This window comes from Phaethon aethereus (assembly GCF_964289735.1).
Source record: "Phaethon aethereus genome assembly, chromosome: 4".
Classification (NCBI taxonomy): domain Eukaryota; kingdom Metazoa; phylum Chordata; class Aves; order Phaethontiformes; family Phaethontidae; genus Phaethon; species Phaethon aethereus.
In genome coordinates, this window is record NC_138578.1 from 83,389,219 (window position 1) to 83,408,051 (window position 18,833).

Genomic DNA, 18,833 nt, shown 5'->3' on the forward strand with positions numbered 1-18,833 from the left:
CAGCGCTCACCAGTGTGTGGTCAGCAACAATGAAGAGCTCCATGTACTTCATGGTCCTCCAGGCATCTCTCTTCGCCTGCAAGAGAGACAGCAAGGCTCAGAGGAGTGAAGGCGCGGGCAGTCCACGGTTCTGGGCATCTCAGGCTTCCCAGACACCGCCGAGCTGCTCACGAAGGACAGAGGGGAAACTGAGGCACGAGGCGACAAGGAAAATGTGAGTGGCCACATGCAATTCCCAATGTCGCCTCACATCACGGCCCACACGGCACAACGCAGCACCGGTACCCAACCCACACATCCTCCCTTTGAGGTCTCCTGCCCAAACTCAAACCAGGAAAGCTGCTCATGCAGACCCCTCACGTCTCATCTGCCTACCCAACCCTGCCCAGATACCAGGGTGATGGGCATCCCACCACTTGCTGCAGACATTTAGCAAGGGGGCAGACAGCCCCACACCCAGCCCTACGCCCCCTCAGCGAGCAAAGAACCCCGGGATGGATTTACCCGGTGGTGCACCGGCTGGAAGAGCCGGGCGATGTCGGCAATGGTGCTCTCGAAATTGTCGCCGTGGCCGCAGGTCCCACCTCGGACGGGCAAGTGCTCTGCTCGGTGGATGATGTGGTGGCCCGGCTCGGGGGTCCCCAGGGGTTTCAGGTAGTAGCTGGTGTTGCTGCTCAGCACTATCAGGCCCCTGGCAATGGAAAGTGGCCCCCAATGGCTCCTGCGGTGCTTTCGCTCTGGCTCCCCCAGCCCCTGCTGAGGCCCCACAAACTCACTGCAGCTCATCTTGGTCCATACCCGGGGTGGGGGCAGAGATGAGAGGTGGGTGTCTCTGACAACACATCCCTATGAGCTAAGATACCCTTAGCATTAAAACCTCCGTGCCGGTCAGACCACACGAACGTGGGGTGGCAGCTGGTGGTTGCAACGGGGCAAAGCTCAGTCCTGGGGTTCCCGCTGCAGGGTCCGGGGTCTTGCCTCCTCCGGAGACAACTTTCCTTGAAGGCAACTTGTGCTGCCAGAAGAACGGCCTCTCCCCCCGCTGCCCGCCCCCAGGACTGGGTGAAGGATGGGAGAAGGGGAGCAATGGAAGGACTAAATAGATTAGGTAGGCCACTCTAGAGTAGATATTAGGAAAAATTTCTTTATGGAGAGAGTGGTCAAGCATTGGAACAGGCTGCCCAGGGAGGTGGTGGAGTCGCCATCTCTGGAGGTGTTCAAAAAACGTGTGGACGTGGCGCTTCAGGACATGGTTTAGTGGGCTTGGGGGTGTTGGGTTGGTGTTTCGACTTGATGATCTTAAAGGTCTTTTCCAACCGTAATGATTCTGTGATTCTGTGAAAAATCAGCCCCGTGAAGCATCTAGAGCTGGGCTTCAGGACCACCGGTTCTGCTCCGGGGCGTCCCCAGAGGGGTCCCTGCAGAGAGGGAGGGGCAGCCGGATCCATCCCCGCCTTCGTCAGCCCCACCAGGTCCCCAGCCCCGCACGTCTCCGTACCGTATTCCCGAGCAGGTGCTGAGCACGAGCCAGGAGCCGCCGTAGCCCCGGACGTGCCCGTGGTAGTAGCAGTGGTCCTGGAGAGCGGCGACGGAAACCTCCGTTAGAAACCACCACGCAGGACCGGGCAGCAACAAACCCCCCGTGCTCATCCCAAAAACCCCACCCGCCACGGCCAGGCGAGCGGTGTCCCTCTGCACCGGGGAGCGGGAAGGAGGAAGCCGGGACGCTGCCGGCTCCGGCGGTTCAGCCCGGGACACGGGCAGCCCCACGCCGGCGCTCGGCCCACTGGAAGGGTGACAAACGGCGGGCGGGGGGACGCCGGGGAGAGCGAGGGCTGCTCCGGCCTGGCGCGGCCTGTGTTTATTTCCCGAGGTGCTGTATCGCGGCCAAGAGACACAGGAGCCGCGTGCTGCTGCGTTCCCCCCGCGACAGGCGCCGGGGAGGCCGCCAGCGAACACGCCGCACCTCGCCCCGGCGGAGCTTTGGCTTCATCCCAAGGGCCAAGGCACCCCGAAAAACGGAGACAAGCTATGCCTGTCCCCCAGCACCCACCGTGTGGTTGGGGGCCACCGTCACGGGCTGCCCGTTCGTGGCGTAGTGAGTCTCGGTGTAGCCCGGCGCCAGCAGCCTGCGGAGACAGGAGAGGGGAGAGGGGTGAGGACCCCCGGGCTGCTCCGTGCGTCCCGGCACAGCAACACACAGAGTCTCTGCGCCCGGACCCAGGCAGCCGTGCAGGGCTGAGCCGTCCCCGTGGTTCCCCCTTCACAGCCCCCCTTGCAGAGCTTCAGGCAGCATGGCCCGTCACCGCTGCGTCAGGGCTGGCCCCCAACCAGTGGTTGCCCACGGCCAGCGGCAACATGAATCGCAGTCCAGCACCCCCCTGCTGGGAGAAGAAGGGTCCAACCCCGTCCTCGGGCGCCAGCTGAGGACATGGGAAGTTTGCGGTCTCTGACACAGCCACCCCCTCCAGCCCCAGGCATGTCACTTTGCCTCACGGCACAGCGAGGGTGATGCTCCCGACACAACACCCCAGCAACAGGGCAGAGAGTCCCCGAAAAAAACAGAGCCGATCGTGAGAAAGCTCAGGCTGCTTTTAGAAAAGCCTGCACCCCCCTGCCTTCACCCCACGCGCCGCGGCTTCCCCCTCAGCTGCCGGCCATCTCCCACCGAGGCCAATCCTGGAGCCGCCCGTGACACAGCCCCATCCCGCGCTGACAAATTGCTTCCTGCCGTGGGGAAGAGCCAGGGCTGAGCTCACAGCGGCGACCGTGTGGGGCTGGGGGTGCCAGCAAGCAGGCGTGGGGGGATTGAGGCTGAAATAACCCCACGGGTGACGGGAGAGAAGAAAAAGGAACGGGGGTTTCCGGCGCCGATGAAGGCTGCATGACCCTGCCCGGATGCCAGAGTGATGGGCGTCTGACCGTGAGCTTGCAGACACCGTGAGGATGGCAGGTCCCCTCGGGGGGGCAGCGCACACAGGGGTCTCACCCACCCAGGGGAGGACAAAGCAGGGCTGGGTTTGCCCCTGCTGACAGTTTGACCCTTGACTCACGGGGTTTGGCCCCGTCCCAGGGGTTTTATTCTGCAGCAGAAGAAAATAAACCAAGCAGCTGGCCCCAGAATAGCCCTCCCGCCTCTTGGCTTCTATTTTGCAATGAGTTCGGCCCCAAAAATGTTGCTGTGGGCACGTTACCGGCTTCCCAGCCCGCCTGTGAGTGGGTGCCTGGCACCAGTAACTCCAGTTACAGCAGAGAAAGGAGACAGGAGCTCAGCCTGGCTCCTGGAAAGGGACCTGTGGGCAGCCTGGCCAGACAAGTGCCCGGCCAGCACAGGGGCACATGGGCAGCTGCCCATGCAGGATGGGGACAGGGACAGGGATGGGTTGGCTGAGGAGAACAGCAGAGACGCTTTTGCCTCCATGCCATGCCTGGGGAATGGGGGAACTGGGAAGGTTGAGTCAATCCCCCATCGAGGGGCACAGCGAGTCCCAGCGCAGCTTAGGCCACTGGGATGTCTCCTCTCCTCCTTTCCTTGTTGGAAAACACCACAAAGGATGGTTTTGGAGGCTGAGCATGTCTCCCAGTACCAGAAGAAAGAAGATTTAAGGTCTAGCATGGCCTCACTGGCCCATGAGCTCGCAGGGCTGAGGTAGCCCTGGCAGCAGGCACAAGACAACAGTTTAGATGGCCAGGGCTGCATTGGTCTCCTCAGTAGACACAACCACTATGTCCAGCCAGTCTTGAGTGTCTTGGATGCTGTGGACTACCCTGGGTGCCATACGGACTGCCTTTGGTGCCATAGATGCTCTTGGGTGCTATGGACTGCCTTGGGTGCCATGGATGGTTCCGGGTGCCATGGAAGTTCTTGGGTGACATGTCTTGAGTGTCATAGACTGTCCTGGGCACTACGGATGCTCTTGGATGCCACGTACTATCTTGGGTGCCATATGGATGATCTTGAGTGCCGCATACTCTCTTGGGTGCCATGTATGGTCCTGGGTGCTCTGGATGCTCTTTGATGTCATGGCAAGTCATGGGTGCCACAGACAGTCCTGAGTGTCATGGACAGTCCTGGGTGTCATGAATGCTTTTGGGTGCCATGGATGATCCTGAGTACCACGGACGGTCCTGGGTGCCATGGACTGCCCTGGGTGCTCAGCTCCCTTTTGCTGCCACCAGCCCCCTCAACTCTTTCACTGTGCCCTCATCCAGAGCTCAGCATCCTGCAATGCCCCACACTCCTCCAGTCCTGTGCCAGAGGCACCACAGCCACCAGGGTTGCTCTTCACCCCTCCTGGCCATACTCATCCCTTCAGCATAGCAAAGTGGTACCAAGCCAGAATTAGGGTCATGAGAAGACACACAAACATCTCCAGCCCTGGTGCAGCAGCTAGGAACAAGGCTAAGCTTTTCACAAGAGCTTTCATCCCCCACTGCCAGCCCCCGTATAGCTCACAGTCCTGGAACACAATGTGCATGGGAGCTCCCCAATTCTCCTTCCCACACACCGAAAGCTCCTCTGCAGGTTGCTGGGACCTGCTGCCCAGCATGGCTGTTTGGGGGACACTATGGTGGCTGCCTTTGTACCCAAACAGCAGCAGGAAGAGGTTCTGCCAGGCACAAGCCTCCACAGCTGCTGGCAAGAAGCAGAAGTCGAAGCAGAAGCCCGTCCTGCAGTGATGAGCTTTCTGCTCTGCTCCACCACGGGGCTGCCTGGCACCAGGAGGGACCCAAACCCACAAAGGGACAAATGCCATGAAGTCTTGGGAAGAGAGGCAAGGAGAGTGGGGCAGGAGATGGAGACAATTGCTCTTTTTGCTCCAGCCCCAGCACAAGGGGATGCCAGGCTGGGTGACTGTCACAGGGGACAGATGCTGCTGGCACCTGCATCCAAGCCAAACCAAAGAAGGACGAGAGGAAATGGTCTCAAGTTGCGCCAGGGGAGGTTTAGACTGGATATTAGGAAACATTTCTTTACGGAGAGAGTGGTCAAGCATTGGAACAGGCTGCCCAGGGAAGTGGTGGAGTCACCATCGCTGGAAGTGTTCAAAAAATGTGTAGACATGGCACTTCAGGACATGGTTTAGCGGGCATGGTGGTGTTGGGTTGGTGGTTGGATCTGATGATCTTAAAGGTCTTTTCCAACCTTAATGATTCTGTGATTTTGTGATTCTAAGCCCAGAAAGGGTCAAGCGAGGTTGCATGGCAAGGTCACCCATGAATGGTGCCAGGCTGCCAACCCCAAGACAGGACCAGCAGAAGAGCAGCAGAGGTTTCCAACTCACTGCCAGTAGTCAGCATTTCCCACCATGAGATACTTCCAAAGACCTCACAGGATCAGCCCTACCAGCAGGATGGCAGCCCAAGAGCCCCCCGTCCCGGCAAGCCTCTGCCTGGCGCACCTCCATCCCCTAAGCACCCCACGCCACCCTCACATGCGCTGGGTCCCGCGCTGCAAGGCTGTTTCTTGCACAACATGGGTGTGGGCAGTGGAAAAAGGGGCATTTCACCCCAAACCGCCACATCAGATGCAGCTGGCAGGAAGCCACACAGGGCAGGAGAGCCAGGCCAGGGCAGCCGGGACCACTCCAGGTGGGACCATGCCAGGGACACCCAACGCCCCTTCCCCAGCCCCAGCCCCAACACTTACTGGTTCCTCTCCAGCACCAGGACAAGCTCTCTGCCCTCGGCCATCACGGCCATCTTCGCCCGGGCAGGCGCCGGCACCTACGGAGGAAGGAGAGGAGGGACGAGGTTAGAAAAGATGGAGCCCAGGACGCTGGCAGCCAGGTGCCTGTCCATCCCACGGCCTGCCTGCATTATTGTAGGACCTACTGCTCCGTTAGCAACACAAAAGGCAGTAGGTGTAATGGATTTTGAGCATCATTACTGTTTGGGAAAAGCAGGAGCTGCTTTTCCAACCGCAAAAATGCAGCAGGAGCAGCGAGAGCACGCGTGCCCCAGGGCAAGGACAGGTACGAGTGGGGACACCGGGGCCAGGGGGTCCCTGAGCATCCCCAGGCACTCTGCAGGGGACATCCCACACCGACCCACACCACCTCTCACCTCCCGAAAGCTCAGTCTCTCATGCTGGCAATAGACCACAGGGCACACTGCGCCGTTCCCACCGGACAACACCTCCTCTGTCCATCCCTGTCCCCAGCACCTTCCTCTTCTCCCCAGCTCAGGGTGAATCCCAGCCTCTCCTCCGTGGATCTGCTCCACCTACTCCATCCCCTGCCACAAGCCCGTGGAAAGCGAGAAATAAACCCTCCTGCCTGATTCCCCAGGAACAGCAGCAGGTAAAAGACGATTCACGCTGGGATCCACCCCGCAAGAGCCGGGGTGAGAAAGGAAATCTCAGCTCCGCTGGCAGCTCCCCCAGGAAAAGGCAGCACGAGAGAACAGATACGGGATACAGGACCAGGAGCGCTGGCCAAGCATCCCAAATGAACTCTCTATGTGCTCTCTATGTGCTCTGTCCCACCGCGGCTCCATCCCACCAGAGATCCGGAGCCGGATCCTGCAGAGGCTGGTCCCTGGGTGGGTCGGCACCTGCCTGCACCCCTGCGGGGTACGGAAATAAATAGCAACCGCCCAGGCACCGGATAACTGCACCGTTAAAAATACCACGGGGCAACAAGAGGAAACGATTGACTCAGCTTCCACAGGATGCTGGTGGTTTTACTCGCTCCCTCACTTTGGAGGGCGTTGAACGGGAAGCCTGCGCAGGGATCCACACCAGCGCAGCTCGCCCGCACGTGACGGGATGGGCTGGAGCCCACCGTGCTGCCCTCCTCCCATGCCCCCGCATCCCTTCCCCGGCTCCAGCGCTGCGGGCACTAAAAGCATCGTCCTGTCTCTTGTTTATGAGCCGGCTGGCGTGGCTGGCGCTCCCTCCCTCGCTCGGTCCCTCTCCATCCGTCACGGATGCAGGGACCCCGGCGGGGCGCCAGCCCTCTGCCCCGCGCTCGGGATTCGCCCCGGGGCCCCGGCACCCCGGCCGCGAGCCGGCGAGGTCTTCCCAGCCCTGGAGGGAGAGAGGCGAGGAAGGAGCCGTCCCCGCGGGGCTCTGGCTTCGGCTGCTCTCAGCATCATGGGGTTTTGCGGCCGGTCACTAGGAATGCAGCGGGGCGGGGGCAAAGCTGGGCGATTCCCTGCTTGGGCTAAAACAGAGGCCAAATCCTGCTGTCCCCTCTCATCCCGATGGAGGTGGCTGGCAAGGATTTGCTCCTCACGCACCCTGGTCCCCGCCCTGCGCCCTGGGCACCAGGGACACCGGGGGACCTCCAGCCCAGCAGCCCCAGGGCCACCCTCCTGGGGACCACCATGCCTTTAAGGGGCAGCATCACAGGACGAAGCCTTTCGGGGCGCAGGGCAGCCGGGTACCACCGCTGCTGCACCCCGGGACACGGGGTTTCTGCTGCCAGGATGGGCATTCCTGCAGGTCCACCCCAAACTGGAGGTACCCCGCTAAGCTGCTCTAACTGGCCATGGGGACGCTTCTGGCCCCAAAGAGACCCACGGGTCTGAGCCCTCGTGGCCCCGTTCCCCGAGGACAGCCGCATGGGGACACGGTGACGGAGTCGGGCCAGCCGAGCCCCCCCCCCAACACCCTCTTCTCAGCTCCAAAAAAGGAGACCAGACACAGTGCTTTTGGCGGGGGGGGGAAGCCAAACCACAACAGCAAAGCAAGCTGAGCCTGAGGCCCTGCCGCTTCCCGGCGAGCCCCTTCGGCACGGCCACGGCACGGCCACGGTGCCCCGCTCCCGGCGAGGGGCCCTGTGCGATGCGGGGAGGAGGAAGCCGGGGCAGAGGGCTCCCCTCCTTCGGCGATGGTGGGAACAGGCTGTATTTTTGGAACATGATCTTATACAAACATCACTCCCTGGCCAAACATGGTCTGTCCGTTTTTCTTGCCACTTCCCTTCTTTCCCCCTCTCGCCCTCCCTGTTTTCAAGACTGTTTCTCCCCGTCTCCGACCTCCCTAACACCCACTCCCCGCAGCCCTCCTCCTCCTCCTCCTTCTCCCCAAGTCCCTGCCGGCTCCTTCCTGGTTTTGAATTCCCCAGCAATTACTCCCTGCCCCGACTTAAGGGACTTTACTGGCAAAATGCTCTTTCCCAGCTGCCGTCTTAAAGGGACACGTGTGTGCACGGGGTTATCCCGGCACCTGCAGCTCCCCGTGCAAGCACCGGCCCGTCTCCCAGCCCGCCAAAGGCTGGAAAACAAACTCTGCTCATGGGACCCGTGTCCGAGCCCCGCGAGGTGATGCATCGCAAACTCTCCCCTTCCCCGTGCCTCAGTTTCCCCTGAGAGCACATGGAAAGGCAGCGGGGAGCACGGGACTGATCCCGCTTCCAGCTGGGATGGGCTGAAACCAGCCCAGCCCCTGGAGGAATAAATAGCAGTAAAAAGAGGGAGAAGGAGGGTACGAGCACCACTCATGCCAGGTAGGAGTCAAATAACCCAACTCTAAGGGCAGGAAAGGTTATTGCATTAATTAAACATTATTGCATTAAATAAACACTGATAATTTTGCCTTTAGCCTAACTGGCTGGCAGTTGGGTCCCCAAGAGCTGCCCGCCAAGACGCTGTGCACCAGGAAAGAGTGGGGATCAGCATCTTCCCGGGCTCCAGCACCTTCCCAGGCTCCAGCATCAAGGACCTGTTAAGCCACCTGGACACCCACAAGTCTATGGGGCCTGATGGGATCCACCCGAGAGTACTGAGGGAGCTGGCGGAGGAGCTTGCCAAGCCACTCTCCATCATTTATCAGCAGTCCTGGTTACCGGGGGAGGTCCCAGAAGACTGGAGGCTTGCCAATGTGACACCCGTCTACAGGAAAGGCTGGAAGGAGGATCCTGGGAACTACAGGCCTGTCAGCCTGACCTCTGTACCGGGGAAGATTATGGAGCGGTTGGTCTTGAGAGTGCTCACAGGGCATCTGCAGGACAACCAAAGGATCAGGCCCAGCCAGCATGGATTCATGAAAGGCAGGCCCTGCTTGACCAACCTGATCTCCTTCTATGACCAGGTGACCCGCCTAGTGGATGAGGGAAAGGCTGTGGATGTTGTCTACCTGGACTTTAGTAAAGCCTTTGACAGCGTCTCCCACAGCATTCTCCTGGAGAAACTGGCGGCTCGTGGCTTAGACAGGTTCACTCTTCGCTGGGTGAGGAACTGGCTGGATGGCCGAGCCCAGAGAGTTGTGGTGAACGGCGTTAAATCTGGCTGGCGGCCGGTCACTAGCGGTGTTCCCCAGGGCTCGGTTCTGGGGCCGGTCTGGTTCAGTATCTTCATCGATGACCTGGATGAGGGGATCGAGTGCTCCCTCAGTAAGTTCACAGATGACACCAAGTTGGGTGGGAGTGTTGATCTGCTGGAGGGTAGGAGGGCTCTGCAGAGGGATCTGGACAGGCTGGATCGATGGGCTGAGCTCAACTGGGTGAGGTTTAATAAGGCCAAGTGCAGGGTCCTGCACTTGGGCCACAACAACCCCACGCAACGCTACAGGCTTGGGGAGGAGTGGCTGGAGAGCAGCCTGGCGGAAAGGGACCTGGGGGTGCTGGTCGACTGCCGGCTGAACATGAGCCAGCAGTGTGCCCAGGTGGCCAAGAAGGCCAACAGCGTCCTGGCCTGTATCAGCACTAGTGTGGCCAGCAGGAGCTGGGCAGAGATCGTGCCCCTGGACTGGGCACTGGTGAGGCCGCACCTCGAATCCTGTGTTCAGTGTTGGGTCCCTCATGCCAAGAAGGATGTTGAGGTGCTGGAGCATGTCCAGAGAAGGGCAACGAAGCTGGTGAGGGGTCTGGAGCACAAGTCTGATGAGGAGCGGCTGAGGGAACTGGGGGTGTTCAGTCTGGAGAAGAGGAGGCTGAGGGGAGCCCTCATCGCTCTCTACAACTACCTGAAAGGGGGTTGTGGTGAGGTGGGGGTTGGTCTCTTCTCCAAAGTAACCAGAGATAGAACGAAAGGAAATGGCCTCAAGTTGCGCCAGGGGAGGTTTAGACTGGGTATTAGGAAAAATTTCCTTACTGAAAGTGTGGTCAAGCATTGGAACAGGCTGCCCATGGAGGTGGTGGAGTCGCCATCTCCGGAAGTGTTCAAAATACGTGTAGACATGGCACTTCATGACATGGTTTAGTGGGCATGGTGGTGTTGGGTTGATGGTTGGACTTGATGATCTTAAAGGTCTTTTCCAACCTTAATGATTCTGTGATTCTGTGATCATCCCAGGCTCCAGCACCTTCCTCCTCCACCCAAACACCACCACCTCCTTTCTACACCATCCATGAAAAGGATGCACTGGTCCCCACCACAGGCTGCAGGAACCACCTTCCCTCAGCTCTGGCTGGACATGGAGGTGGTGGCCCCTCTCCAGGACATCCCAGCAAAGCCAGTCCCACCAGGGGTTGGCCTGGGAGAGGCAAAGAGCAGCTGGGATGAATCCACGCAGGCTGGGACCCAGCCCACAAGTCCCAGAAGACTCACTGGACTGAGCTGGAGTCTATTTTTCTTTTTCAATCCACTGATCAGAAAAACCACAGTGATGTTTGCAGAGGAGCTGGGGCCAAGGGGTTTGCGTTGCTCTTCGAGGGCAAGGACAATCTTTGTTTTCCCGCGGCTCCTGGCCATCCTCCTCATCCAGGTTCCCTCCTCCGCACCTGCCGGAAAGCTCCCGCTGCCGTGCGGGAGAGCGGCTCGCCCGCGCGCGGGCTGAGACAGCTCTGAGCTCCTTGGGAAATCAATGGTTAAGCCTAAATCCAAAAGCCAGGCTCAAATCACAGCCCGGTCATCTGCTCAGGCAGGTCCCACAAGCCCTGATTTCCTAAGTAAGCACATGCAAGCCTGGATGTAAGGAGGAAGACGGGGCTCAGAGTTACCAGGAGATGCTCCGTAGGGGATTTGGTGATGGGTTTTGCAGCTGGAGCATCACGGCTGAGCCAGGTCCTCCCCAGGCAGCTGGATCCAAGCAGCAGGGTTAGGGTTTGAGGAGCACAGCCTGGGGACCGCATCGCCTAAATGCACACCGGGATCGGGATCCGAGACCTCAAGGACAAGCCTCTCGCTCCAGCTGCTCACCGGAAAAGCATCCTGGGGGCAGCCAGCTCCAGGGGGGTCGGGGGAACCAGGGAAATCCAGGCCCTGGAGACAGAGGCAGGATTTTGGTCATTTTGAAGCAAACTCGGCTCAGGGACCACGTCAGGGTTTGCTCTGTCCTGCCGCGCGTTGCCAAGGGCAAAGGGCTTCCTTGCAGGAAACAGGTTGCAGGAGTGCGTGTCCCCGGCACCTGCAGCCCGCCTGGAGCCACGGGCCGTCCTCTCCTCCCTTCCTCCGTCCTCTCCTCCCTTCCTCCGCCGGGAACAAGGCTGTGCCCCGTGCAGAGGCCACGCTCCCCGGGGAGGGGCCCGCGCCGCCGGGCTGGGGGAGGCGAGGGGTATCGCACCCCCACCGCAGCCAGCGGGGATGCTCCAAGGATGAGGGGGAGATCCAAGTCCCGCTGCCAGGACAGGGAGACGCTGGTTGCACCAGGGACCCAGCAGACGATCCCACGGCGGGTGGAAGGATGGCGTATCGGGTGCGTTCCCATCCCGGGTGCCAGGGGAGACCCGGAGGGAGGCTGAGGTGCTCTTATGCCTGGGTGCTCCTCAGCCCTTGTGATGTATAGAATCCAGAAGGGTTTGGGTGGGAAGGGACCTCTAAAGGCCATCTACTCCAACCCCCTGCAGTGAGCAGGGACATCTTCAACTCGAGCAGGTTGCTCAGAGCCCCGTCCAGCCTGACCTGGGATGTTTCCAGGGATGGGGCATCCACAACTTCTCTGGACAACCTGATCTGCTGTCTCACCACCCTCAAAGTGAAACATTTCTTCCTTAGGTCCAATCTAAACCTCCCCTCCTGCAGTTTAAAACCGTTGCAGGGAGAAACCATGCTTGGGAAAAAGCAATTACAAAGGGAGAGAAGTAAGGCAGGGAACAGGCAGCACGACAGGCTGGGTGGCTCCCCGGGTGGGGACAGGGGACTCCCATGCCTCGGGGCTGGATACTGGTGGGACGCCTGGGCCAGGATGCTGGGCACGACCTCCATTTCCAGCTCCGAAGGGCTGGAAAAGCCCACGGGCAGCTCCGGCAGCCTTCGCTCCGCAGCCCGAGCCAGGAGGGAAGGAGCGGGAGGAGGAGGATGCCGGCAGCAGCAGGGCAGGATCCCACCCCGAGCCGGCGGTGACGAGAGAGCTGTTTGCAATCAGGGTCCCCACGACCTCCTCCCCGGCCTCTCCGAAATCGCTTCCATGTGTGCCGGGAGCCATCGAACCGGCGGGGAGTTCAGCCCCGAACAATAGGGGAGAGGAGGGTGTAGAGGGGGGGAGGCAGGGTCCGACCCCCCCAGCGCCGTGCCAGCCCGCACACGATGGGACCGCAGGGCCACCACCATCATCCTCCTCCTCTTCCCGCTGGCTGGACCTCGCTCCTCTGGGAAAGGAGGGAAAGGAGACGCGGTGACATCCCCTGGGACCCTGGTACGGGCCACCCCCCAGCATCCCACCCGCTGCGCAGAGGAGCAGCCCCCGGGGAAGGGATGGAGGAACCCTGGGGAGGTCTCCGCGCTTGAAGCCATCATTTCACGCGCTCGCATGTTGCCTCCTCACAGGCTCCCGCCCAAGAGCCAGCCGCGGCCGGGCAAACAGAGCGGGCTGGCGGCAGTCGCGCAGCCGTATTTACTTCCAGGATCTTTGCTGGAGGGCAGGAGACGGGGCGGGGACGGGGCGGACTAAATTGATCCTAAAAATATACACATCAGCAGTACCCAGGGCAAAAAAGGGCCAGTTTGGGGCTCTGTCTGCAAGCGAGGACCTTGCTCGGCCCTACTCCATCCTTTGTCTGGTTGCCACCGTCCTTCCCCCACGAAGCCTCCCCACTCCCGACTGCGACCACCCTCCCTCTCCCCTCCTTCCCCCCGTTCCGAGGAACAGCAGCCTCCTTGTTTCGGGCTGGCTGGAGGCAGCAGAGGCAGAGCAGATGCCAGGAAACACGCCAGGACCTGCCCGGCCACCCCAGCCCCAGCGGCCCCGGGATCCCCAAACTCCCCACGCGCCTGCAATTTGCTCCCACCCAGCACAATTTTGGGCGGCGGGGTGTTAGCGAGAGTATAAATAAAGCTCCTGTCTCGAGTGCCCTCCAACCTAAATATAGACCAATCCAGGGCTGCTAAGAAGGGAGGGGACATTTCTGCAGGCTGACCGCAGCATCCCCGACGCGATGGGCTATTTCAGCTACTGGAGAAACATGATTCCCAGCAGCTGGCATCGATGGGAGCAATGCTCCCGATTCCCCGGGAAAAGGCATTGTCCAGCCCCTCGGAGGAGACAGGGCAGCACAAAGTCCCTCTCCACTTTCGGGGCTCACTCCCCCCTCAGCATCTCCTGCCTTGGAGAAAAGAGGTCTCACTTGGAGGTATCTCAGGTAGCTTCAAAGCTGCATCCTCATCCAGGGAGATGCCACCAGAGAAGGTCACTTCCTAGCACTCAGTCTTCTGAGCAGCGAATCTGCTCAGCCCCAAAACAGAAGTTTCCCGCAACCATCCGCATTGGCGCTTGTTTTGCTGGGAAGCGATTTAATCTGCCCCGAAGGAGATCGCAGCCCCCGACACCCTCCCAGCTGCTGGGTACGAGGACCAGCTGCTGCAGTCCATGGGCAGCTGCGGATCTGGTTGACCCCAAAGCCCGGCAAGGCACCAAAACCAAGCAAGGTTCACCACAAGCATCCCGTAAAGTGGATTTGGAGACAGTGGGGGCAGCGGGGAGGGGGTGACGGTCAGGAAGAGCTGTTCTCTCCGCCACGGAGCCCGTGCCTGGCTTCCCTGCAGCCTTCCCGAGAACATCGCTTTTAAATCCAGCAGCACTTTCCCATTAGCTAATAATGCTGGCCTGTCTATCCTGGCCAAACCTTCAGTCTGACAAATCACCTCCACCTCTTCTCTCCGAACTGCCCAGCTCCTCTCTGCTCACCCTATAGCTCTTGGCCACCTTTCCTACTGCCCAAAAGTTAAGACCGCGTTTAATTAACTCGCTGTTGCATCCTCTGCTTTCCCTGTTCATCACCCGAATATGGTGATGGGTCCTGCAAACTCGACATTCTGCTCATGGGTCCTGCAAACTTGACACCTCCATCCACCTCCCACCACGAAGACCTCCAGGTACAGGACCCAGCCGTGCAGCGCAGGGCAGAGGAACCATCTCTGTCCTTACTTTTTCGTCCAGGCTGACGGCTCGTCTGGTACGGCCCCTGAGGAGCCAGTGCGGGGTGACCCACTCTCCATGGGGCGGTGGACCTGGGAAAGAGAAGACCCAGTGAGCGTGCGATCAGACCTTGCAAGTCCCTGGGGGCAGGAGCTCCACCACAGCCACGTCAAGAGAGAAATGAGGGGAAGAGGCAGAGCTGGGGGCTCTGGCTGACATCCAGGGCCACCTCTCAGGTGGTTCTGGGTGATGGACACCAGCACAAAGCCGAAGCATCACCCCCTCCCCAGGCCAGCGCCCTCATCGCTGCCCCGGACTTGCTCCTGGAAGCCTCCCAGGAGCATCGCTGCTCGCCCAGGTCCCAAACCTGTGGTCTCAACCCCCTAAAATCCACCCTGGAGAAGCAGCCGGCACACAGGTGGCACCACCCTGGCCCTGCTCGCGTCCCGGCCATCACCAGCCAGCCCGGACAAACCCCTGAGCACCCCCAGAGCCCCCAACCCGGGGTGAGGGCAGGGGCTGCGCAGGCAGCACGGCAGCGGGCAGCAGCGCATCCTCCCACCTGCTCCATCTCTCCCAAATCACACAAGGAGCTTCTTTTTTGCCTTTGGCGGGGGGGGCGGGATTTATGCTTTTACACCATTGGTTGTCGCTATTTACAGGATGGGGGAACATGGCTTGATCACCCAAAAAATTGAGCCATCATCTTTCCAGCCAGAGCTGGGCTCGAGCAGGGAGCAGAGGAGCTAAAATAGCTGCAGCACGTTACGGGTTTCTCTGAGCCATCCCAGCTCCCCCAGGCAGAGCACAAGCAATTCCTTGGCTCGATTAGAGATGGGCAGACTTTCTAAGATTTTTTTTTTTTTCCTAAACAATGTGGTGTATTTGATTGCAGCAGAGCGAGCAGCTACTGATGATTTACGCCTGGACAACAACAGAAAAAAGAAAAAAAAAGAAAATCTGAAGATGCTGCGGAGAGGGGATGAGGTCTAGTGAAAATGTCAGGGGATGCACCAACTTGCCAAGCCAAATGTTGTCAGTGAAAGCTTGGATGTAACAATCTTCCCCAGCAAAGGGCAAAGTTATTTACTAAGGGAGTGGAATAACAGGGCTTATGGCTTTTATAATTTTATATGCTTGTTTTGGTTCCCCATGCAATGATCGGGGGGGACTTGGCTTGAGGAAAGATGAAGTTACTGTAAAAAAAAAAAAAAAAAAAAAGAAAGAAAAAAGATGGATTTATTGGTTGGGAACTGCAGATTGAGGGTTTAAAATGATCAAGCTACCCGGCCCGGCCATGTCTGTCCCACAGGGCCCTGAGACGCGCCCGGCGCTATCGCACAGTGGCATTTAATCAGTTTTCATTATATATAGCATGCAATCAGATTCCAGGAATAACTACAGATAAGGTGGTGGCACGATCCCAGTTTCCTTCTCCTCACCTCCTCCAAAAGCCAGGCCCTCGGACCCCCCCAGCCACATAGAAGCCTCGTTTTTGGGTGGGGAAACTGAGGCACGGCCGCCATGCAACCTGCATTCAGCCACGCAGGGCGGGCGGCTCCGGCAGGGTTTGCTGCCTTCCCGTTACAGAGAAAGGGGAAAAAACCCATTTTTTTTCTTCCCTGGCTGCCACGGAAGGAGAAGGGCAGAGACACCGCGAAGCCCACCTTTCTCCCACGCTGTCTGGGGAGAGGATGGGACACGAGGGGCAGCCGTTCTGTGGGGATTGCTGGGCTGGGCTTCGGGCCACGTCGTAAAAACCTCTTGGTTATAATATTAAGCTTCGTGCTGTTTTGACTATAGCTTTTGCTGGGAATCGGAGAGACTCAGAGCATGAGATAGGGCCTTAAAAATCTTAGTCAAATAAACCCAAATGTTTCCCACCTCCCTCTTCTCTTTTTTTTTCCTGGAAAACACACTCATTCCCAGCCCTTTCTGGGAACGCTGCGTTGGGAACAGTGTTGCTTTGGCGTTTGGGACGTTTGCACCATCGCAGCTGGGCAGCCCCGTGTTTGGGGGATGCCTGAGCCCAAAGATGAGCCCCCCAGCCCCCAAGCTCCAGCCAAAGCGGGCAGCTTTCCTGTCTGCTCCTCCTTTTTAATCCCAGCAGAGGTTTCTGGCTCCCACCACCCTCCTCGCTACTCTCCCAGCTGCGTGGCTCGCACGGGTCTCTCTTGGAGTTGCTGGAAAGCTTACTCGCAGCAGAGAACCCGACGAAGTTCGAAAGTAAAAAAAAAAAGAAAATAATAAAACGCATGCTTTGTGTGGAGAAGCATCAGCCCCAGCTTCTTGGTGGGGTCGTGGAAGGAATTAGCGATGGAGAAGAGAGACTACAGGAGGCTGAACCCCAACCTGGCAGCTCCCTCCCCCAATTTGAGAAGTGATAGGAACCTCTGGGGAAAATACTGTATTTCCTCAAGGGCAGAAAAAGCCCAGTTTCACCCCAAAACATGCATCAGCAGCCCAAGCCCCCAAGCCGCTGCCAGCTCCCTTTCAAGGTGCCACCGCCCGGAGCTGGGGCGGTTGCGGGGACTCAAAGGAGGCGCGGGATGGGGAGACGAGGAGGGTCTCTGCCGCTCGGGGCTGAGGAGCCGAATCCAGCCCCTCTCCCGGGGGGGCTGCCTGGTCCCAGCCCTCCCATCCCGGCCGGACCATATAGAGTCATAGCGCAGAGCCCAGCGCTGGGATGGGGCTTGGGGGGACCCGCCCAGAGGATCTGGGGGGCACATGCCCCGCAGGGCGATGGGCCCGAAGGGAGGGAGCGCTCCCCACACCCCTGCGACCCCAGGGACGCAACTCTCCCCCTAAATCCACATCCATTCTTCCCCTGCAAACGCCGGGGCACCCCCCACCCGCACCCCCCCGCCTTACCTCGCTCTCCAGACGCATCCCCCCGCCCGGGGAGCAGCAGCAGCCACCACCACCCCCCCAGGAAGAAAAGGCGGCTCCCCCAAAAAGCGGCCGAGCCCCCTCGGCCGCGGGGCTGGCGGGGGGCCCGCCCGGCCATGCCGGCGCTCCCCGGGGCTGTCACGGCCTCCGCTCGCCGCCGCCCGCCCTGCCCTCCCCTCTTAAGCCCTCGGGTCCCCTCCCCTCCGCCCGGCCCCCCCCCGCCAGACCCGTTCCCTCGCCCCGGCCGGCCGGAGCCCCCTCTGCTGGGCCGGGCGGCGGGGAGGGGGCGGCTGGAGGGAGGGGGAAGGTATTGTTCGCCTTTATTTATTGCTGTGTTTCTTGGCCCGGCCGGGCCGCTTAATGAAAACCAGAGCGGAGGAGAAGGGCTGCTCCCAGGCCCCCCCCGCCCGGGCGGCCCGGCCGGCAGCCGCCGCCTCCCCCCGGGGAGGGGGCCGGGGGTCCGGGGCGGGGTGGGGAGGCAATTAAATAACCCCAGGCTTCCCCGCAGGGCGAGAGGGAGCGGAGACGCCGCTGCCACCCGCAATGGACTCCACGGTTGTTGTTATTATGATGAATATTATTTTCCAGCGGGAGAGGGGTGCCGGGGGGAGGACACAGCTCCCCACCACTTCTCAAATGGGGGGGGGGGGGGGCCAGGTTGGGGTTCAGCCTCCTGTAGTCTCCCTTCTCCATCCCGAACTCCTTCCACAACCTCACCAAGAAGCTGGGGCTGATGCTTCTCCACTCCAAAGTACTCATTTTTTTAATCTTTTTTTTTTTTTTTTACTTTCGAGCTTTGCTGGGGTCTCTGCTGCGAAGCTGAGCGAGGGCACAAGGCAGCACCCCGTTCCCACGCTGCTCTGCTTCAGCCCTTCTGGGTCTCCTCCCGCAGTCACCCAACCCTCTCCCTCAGTTCAGGGCAAGGATTCATCAATGGTTATTGAAGCCCTAATAATAATATTGATCAACGTCAGTAATTAAAGCTTTGCAAATTATTTTAGTCTAAAAATGGGGACAGCTGTAAGACACTCTTACCCAAATTGCTCTGGGGACTTCAGGTGGTGCCAGCCCAAGGTGACATTTCAGCAGAGGAAAGGACAGGGGATGTTTCTGGGATAAATCTAAATAGCACAGCCCCGGCAGCAGCACCGTTGGCATCCTCCTGGCACTCATCCGGGTGTTGAGGTCCTATTAACAGGACCCTCGGATGCAACCAGCAGATGCAAACATCTGGACAGCGTTAGCGAGTCTCCTCCAGCTTGGCCGCACCTTCAAGGCCCCATTAGCCTCAGACACAGCAGTTCTCAAGAGGGTTAATGCCATTTAGCAACACCTCACTCTCACCACAAGCTCTCCCAAGCATCTTCCGCCCTTTCTGGGTCAAGCTCTGCACAGCACCCAGGAAAGATTCCTTTCCTGAAGATGGTTTCCAGCCAAAGCTCACCATGGAGGGACTGTGCAGGTCCCAACACTTCCACGAGAGGACAAACGCTGCAAAAAATAAAGTCACTCCAAAGAATAAACCTGTGGAAGTGTGGCAAGAAACAGAGGGCATTGCCGTCCCTTCTCGGATCCAGGCAGCTCAGTGGAAGTTCAGCAGAGCAGCTGTAAATCAGCAGCCTGGCAAACACAAGGAGAGATTCAAATGCATGACAGGGCTTTCAGCCATCAGGAAACCATCAGCAGCAAGGTCCAGAGGGACAAG

General features: G+C 59.6%; 1 protein-coding gene across 1 annotated transcript in view; it reads right to left on the bottom strand.

Annotated features, from left to right (window-relative positions):
• Nucleotides 1-18,209, bottom strand: part of ADAM33 (ADAM metallopeptidase domain 33) — a gene marked incomplete at its 3' end in the record, with an annotated part of 31,955 nt that extends 13,746 nt beyond the window's left edge. Inside the window, exons 1-7 of the mRNA XM_081998989.1 lie at nt 17,111-18,209; nt 14,249-14,331; nt 5,651-5,727; nt 2,054-2,129; nt 1,499-1,575; nt 505-691; nt 11-76 (exon numbers count right to left, since the gene is read on the bottom strand). Of these exons, the coding sequence (XP_081855115.1) occupies nt 11-76; nt 505-691; nt 1,499-1,575; nt 2,054-2,129; nt 5,651-5,727; nt 14,249-14,331; nt 17,111-17,246 (702 nt within the window). The 5' untranslated portion in view covers nt 17,247-18,209. The remainder of the gene's footprint in view (nt 1-10; nt 77-504; nt 692-1,498; nt 1,576-2,053; nt 2,130-5,650; nt 5,728-14,248; nt 14,332-17,110) is intronic.
• Between the last annotated feature and the right edge of the window lie 624 nt (nt 18,210-18,833).